At 44.8% G+C, this 6,423-nt stretch overlaps 1 protein-coding gene across 1 annotated transcript; it reads right to left on the reverse strand.

Annotated features, from left to right (window-relative positions):
- Positions 1 to 2,654: 2,654 nt before the first annotated feature.
- Positions 2,655 to 4,697, reverse strand: BHLHA15 (basic helix-loop-helix family member a15). The gene is made up of 2 exons (XM_030212895.1): positions 4,607 to 4,697; positions 2,655 to 3,594 (listed from the first exon to the last, which is right to left on the reverse strand). The coding sequence occupies exon 2, from the start codon at positions 3,528 to 3,530 to the stop codon at positions 2,994 to 2,996; it is 537 nt and encodes a 178-aa protein (XP_030068755.1). The 5' UTR covers positions 3,531 to 3,594; positions 4,607 to 4,697; the 3' UTR covers positions 2,655 to 2,993.
- Between the last annotated feature and the right edge of the window lie 1,726 nt (positions 4,698 to 6,423).

Below are 6,423 nucleotides of genomic sequence, written 5' to 3' on the forward strand. Positions count from 1 at the left end.
TTTGTGGCGGCGTCAACAGAAGGAACAGGAGGGAGGGAGGCAGGCAGGCTGCATCCCTCCTCCAACTAAAGGTAGGGGGGGTTGTCCTTACTACTACTTATCCTCACACGCTGGACCACCAGGGATCAGTCAGACAATGCTGGGTGGGAGGGTGGGACAGGGTTTGGACGGTGGCAACTTGACATTTTCTGAGGGTTTGGGGGGGGCTGGAGACCCACCAGATCTCCAGGCCTCCCTGAACCTGGGGGAGGTGGGATCGTCGGGGGGGGGGGGGGGGACCAGTGGTCCACCGGACCTCCAGCCCCCGCTGCTCAGGGCAGGGGTAGACAGGGCCTGGTGGTCCCATGGACCTCCAGCCCTGTTGATCATGAGGGTTTGACAGGTTTGGGCTTTTGACAGCCCCAACCTGTCAAACAAGTGTGGGAGGGTTGTGCTGAGCGCATGCTCGGCACAATTCACCCGCACTTCTACCCCATGATCAGAGATAATTGCGCTGCTTAAATCTGCATGCATTATCTCTGATCATCGGTGCAGTAAAGCCCCGCGCTGTTCCAGCGCTATTTTTAGCGTGCTGTTTGGAACAGCACGGGGCTTTTGATCATGAGGCTTCCAGAGATACAAAACGGGAGGAAAATCCACAGTAGTTGCATATGAAGGGTCATTGTGTCAGATCCTGGCCCTGGTTCTGATTGAGCTGGAAGTACAAACGAGTGGGGGTGGGGGTGACAGCTGAGTCAGAAAAAGAAAAATAGAAAATGGATAGAGCTGGCATTATGCTGGTGCAATCATGAAAAGAGAAATCTTAAATCAAAAGTACTAGAAATATGTTTTTGCAAATCCTTGCAGAGCAGTACGTCTCAACCCAGTCCTTGGGCCATAACCAGTGCTACACAATTAGTATGAGAGAGAAACCAAAGTTAAGTTTTAAAGGTACTTATAGTTGAGGCCACTGTACATTTCAGTTAAAGACTCTTTAAAAAAAAAAAAAAAAACTTCTGCTGTGAAACCCTTGGGACAGGGATACAACCTATTTCCTCTACATTTGAAGTAGGATGCATCCCTGTCGCCTCAAGGGTTTCACAGCAGAATTTTTTTTTTCTTTTTAAATGAGTCTTTAACTGAAATGTACGGTGGCCTGACTACAAGAAGCTTTTAAACTAACTTTGTTTCTCGCATACTACAATTGTGTAGTACCAGTAACTGGAGTCAAATTCTGCAAAACAAAGTCACCTTTTAAGGAGAAGCCACTAACCGTCTGAACAGTTTCTCTGGCACAGTTTCACTCGTGTGGACCATTTTCTTATTCCTAAATGAGAGGCTGCTGAAATCGCATTAGGCGGAAGAGCCGCCTGGGCAGGAACTTCTGCATCTGAGCAAAGGGTTAAGAAAAACAGACGCAGGACCAGAAGTCCTTCTTTCCATTTTGAAAGCGATAGTCTGTTCCCCCGCCACACAGCACACCATTTTCTGTTATACCAGTACAACTGGTGTTAAATCTTCCAATGCACTGATGCAGCTTTACCTTGTACAGCACTGGCCAGTGTTAGCAGTGCCTTACAAAAAAAAAAAAATTAAAATAATTATTTCCACTGTCTCGCCTGACAATTACCCCTGCCGCACAACACACCATTTTCTGTTATACCAGTACAACTGTTGTTAAATCTTCCAATGCAATCCCCTGCACTGATGCAGCTTTCAGTGCCTTACAAAAAACAATGAAAATAATTATTTCCACTGTCTCGCCTGACAATTAGTGATCCCAATCAACGGATGAGAACCATCAACACTCGGCCTTGTTCACAGAAGTTGCAGGTCCTGCTTCCATTAACTTCCTGAAAGGCACAGGACAGAGCCGCCCTTAAACAAACAGCTCATAGGCCAGGTACACATCCTTCGGAAGGTCTGCAGTTTTTGTGTCCTGAGGTTGTTCCATTTCTTACCACATAAATCAGTGCTGTGGTAAACGTTTTCCAGTCTTTGGGGAGAGGGGAGTGTGATAAATTCTTTTTACGTGATTTTTTTTTTTTTGTAAGACACCCTCCTTTGGAAAATCTGACAACAGGGAGTTGAACAGTGGCACCACTGCAGGTCCTCTGGACACCAGTATAGGAAGGCCGTAGTAACCTTGAGTTAACCATTCCCACTTTCCAAGCAACTTCAGATGTATTCTCAGCACGGCACACGACGGCCTTCACCTCTCCTGGCACAAGAAGGCTTTTTGGCTTTAGATGTAGGAAGGCCGCAGCAAAAGTCACAGAGACCTTATTGTTAATGCAGGTATTGTTTGTTTTAAAAAATCCTCTTTATCTTTCCTTCTGTACTTTCCACCTATCAGTTCAAATTTCAAACACCAAGTTAACAGTATTCAGCTATAATAAGTAGAAATGCGACCTTCAATAATCTGGATGTAGTTTATGAATTTGACCAAAATAAGGCTTCTTACAGTCTGGATGTTATATATATATATATATATATATATATATATATATATATATATATATATATATATATATATTACTGTGCACTCTTTCTCTCTTCATATCTATATATGACATGCCTGCAAGAAACCTATATTTTTGTTTGCATCTGTGTGTATTACATACACACACTTTTCTAAGAAATAAAACTGAAAAGCATGAAATAAAAAGCCTTGTTTAAAAATGTACATTACATGCCGCAATAAATTACTTACATTTTAAAAGACTGTTTTGAGTAATATGTATTACTTTCATGCTTTTCCACTGATTATTCTCAACAAATGCGAGGCTCTTGCACGGGGTGACGGGGACCTGTTAGTACACGTCGCTTTAGTGCCATTATCATCATGTTTGCATAGATTTCTTTAAAACGTCAATATTCCTAGAAAAATACATTTCATATACTTTACAAATATACTTTACAAATAAATGTCTATTAAAATCTGGCATATGCATCGTGCTCTAAATTCAAGGAGCCAAGAGCAGTAAGTAAAGTCCACAGCGGCAAGCCGAGCACTAGCTGCCCTGCCTGAAGTTGTGGATCTGGGTCGAGTATTTCTGCAACTGGTCGTCGCCGTCCTCGGCCGTCTGCTGCTGCTGGTAATGCTGGTAAAAGCTGCAGCCTTTGGCCGGGCAGGCGGCCTCTTCCAGGGTGGGGAGGCGCCCGCTGGACATGTCCAGAATGGTAGTGGTCAATGTGTTGATATAGTTCTTGGCTAGGGTCAGGGTCTCGATTTTGGACAGCTTCTTTTCGGCCCGCACGTGTGGGATCACCTCCCTCAGCGCCTGGAAGGCATTGTTCAGTTTGTGCATCCTTTGCCTCTCGCGTTCGTTGCTCTCCAGTCTCCGCGCGTTATGCTGTTTAGCGCCGGCAGACGCTTTCCTCGATTTCGAGCCCAGTTTAGCTGCGGCTTCTTTGGCTTTGCCTTTGGCTTTTCTGCTGCATCGCAAACGGGTGCCTGAATCGTGCGGACCAGATGCTGGCACGTCGCGAAGGGTCTCCGATGCGTCCGCTGGAAGGTCGCGCTGGATCATTTTCGCTTTTGCCTTCATAGTGAACTTGTAGTGCAAAGTAGATACAGTGAGCAGGTTTCCGGGCACCAATCTTAAAGTAATGCTGCAAAAGATAGCACTGCATGTTTAAGCATTACAAAGAAAACTGAAAATCAAACGTTTGCTAAGTTTGAGCCTGTGGCTGCTAAAATGCAAAAGTTTCAATCCGGAACATGAGGCACCAGTTTAAGAAGAGGGTGATGCACCACTGCTGAAAAGCAGGTGCCTGGAGTGGGAAGCTAAGACTCAAGCTTGGAGACTTTTTTTGTTTTTTAAGCTCTCCAAGGGAGTCTTTTACTAAAGATTGGCTCGAGTTATCTGCGGCAGGGCCCATAGGAATAAAACGGACCCTGCTGCAGATAAGCTTTAGTAGTAAAAGACCCCCACATATTAATTAAAAGCAGAACTGGCCGCCTTAGCAAATTACATTGAGCAAACTGATGTCTTCAAGTTAAGTCGGGGAATTCACAACTTTTTTTTCTTTGTAGATCAGCAAGATCAATAAATAAATAAAAATATTTCCCTAACCCTTCCCCCTCCCCTCATCACACCCTCCCAAAGATCTTCAGAGCTCTAAGTGATCGCAGAGTATTTATCATAATCATTATCTATATAAGATAACTTCAAGTGCTGGCATTTCCTACAGCCCCCCCCAGAATTAAAAGGGGGGGGGGGGGTTGGCTGGTTTATTAAGTAAGATCAGCTGCTTCCCTCTTCCTCAAGGGCACTGCCAAAGCCGCAGGACATTAAAAGCACGTTATGTATTTCTTTGTATTTATTTGTTAACTGTTTAATTAGCTCAGTCACAAAAATGGTATAGACGTATTTAAAGAGACCAATTCCTACCTCCTCCAGAAAAATTCGATCCAAAACCCACGGATATGTATTTAAACGCACACTGCAAAGCGCCCTTGCCTTTCGCCTGCTTTTTTTTGTTTGACTCACTTGTCAAAGCAATTAGAAGAGTTATAAATAATAATTAAGCACCAAAGGCAGCGCTCGCAAAAAAAATAAGTCCGTTCCTCAAACGCCGGCTGCTATTCGGAACAGGTCCTGCGCGCACGCGCCGCTCTTACCTGCCGTGGATGGATGGGCACGTGCAGCCTAGGGGGGCTCGCGACAGACCGCCGAGCGCGCGTGGAATCGCCCGCCTGGGCTCCAGGCTCCCGGCTCTTGCACGGGGCGACGGGGACCTGCCTGTTAGTACACGTCTCTTTAGTGGCCAGGCAGGGGGCGGAGCTATGCAAAAGAACCACCACCACGTTGGTGAAAAGGTAGGTTGATGATGCCCGACTCCATTGAAAATCGGGCAGCAGAGGGGAGGCTGAAGCTGCTCGTCGAGGGCAGTGTGGAGGAGGAGAGAGGGGCGCTGTGGGTGAGTTACAGGATGGAAAAGGCGGTGAATCGTGAAGAGAGAGAGGATGAATGGTGGGCGCAATGAAGGAAGGGGAGAAAAATGTAGAGAGCACACAAGAGGGTGAATGCATCTCTGAGACATAAGCAAGGCGTGACATTCGGGGGGGGGGGTAGCAGCAGAGTTGCAGCTGCAAGCATGCACCCCCCTCTCTTTTGATTCGGACCCAGCCTGCAAAGTGATTTGGGGGGGGGGGGTCCTTTCAATATATGCATTAATACATTGCAGGGGGCGGAAGTGTCAGGCTGTATGGCACACTGGCTCATGCCAAAGTGTCAACATGAAGCTGGCTGGAGAAAAAGAGAAGCAGTTGAGTAGGACAAAGTAGCCTCAGGACTGAGAGGGAGGGGAAAGTATATAAGCTCTGGTCACATAGGTACTAATATTTCAAATGATTAGAAATACCACACACTACAAATCATCGGTCCCTGCACACCTTGAATGAACTTGCACCAAAGTTAAGGTAAGTAACACCCACAGAGCTGGGTTGGAAAGGGAAGAGTATGAATGTGCTATGAGAACTGAAGTGCTTCATTTTAGATTTTTTTTTTTTCCACTCGCTATATTCATGTTAACTTTTATATCACCAAAAATGCACGCCTGACCAGCCTTTGAGGAGAGCAAACTGGGCAGACGGCTGGGGCTCCAAACCTGTACAAATCTGAAAGAAATGAAAGCTGGTGGTGGACCTTAAGGGCCCCTTTGAAATGGCTGTCTTGGACCCCCAGCATCTTTATCAGCAGGCCGGCTAAGAGGAGGGAGGGGAGGGTACAGGAAACATGTGGAAGGCAGGTTGTAAGTAAAAACGTAGCCCTAGTAGATTTTTTTTTTTTTTTTTTGGGGGGGGGGGGGGAGAAGAGGTTAGGGCTGCTCGAGGAAAGCCAGATTTGGTGATAGGATGGGCATTGAAAGAGTAGTAGGAGTGGATCTAATGATAAAGACTCAGATCTGCTGTTTTTTTTTTTTTAATTGTATACATTTTTACTGTAGTCAGTGTATCCTAGGGGTTTAAATTTGGAAATCAAATGGATGACATTGTTATGATCCCGAGTTCTGTGAATAGCACTCCCATATCATGTGATATTTTTGAGATAAATTTAAGATGGTGTCAGAACACTGCTGCCATTTTGAAGCTGGGAAAATGTATGGTGTGATTAATATTGGCATCGTTCTTACCAGGTATTTTTTCAAGATATTAATGTTAAGTTAGATAGAAATGAGTGTTGTTTTTAATATTGATCCACACTTTTGTCAGTTTTAGGGCATATGCATTAATACCAGTTGGAAAGCAAAACATAGGTCTATGTCAGATTTAATCTAAACATTATAAAATTAAGAATATATTTAAGTTGAACTACTTTTGATACATATAAGCCTAGGATTGGGTAGCTATATGTTTTAAATGTGACACGATCTGGTATTGCTGATGTTAGTTGATGAATTCTCCAGCATGAAGGTAACAGCATGAGGACATTGTGT

The sequence above is a fragment of the Microcaecilia unicolor genome, chromosome 8 (assembly GCF_901765095.1).
Source record: "Microcaecilia unicolor chromosome 8, aMicUni1.1, whole genome shotgun sequence".
NCBI classification, from domain to species: domain Eukaryota; kingdom Metazoa; phylum Chordata; class Amphibia; order Gymnophiona; family Siphonopidae; genus Microcaecilia; species Microcaecilia unicolor.

Excerpts from the sequence above, each read along its gene's own strand:
- BHLHA15 (XM_030212895.1), bottom strand. The coding sequence starts at position 3,530 with ATGAAGGCAAAAGCGAAAATGATCCAGCGCGACCTTCCAGCGGACGCA.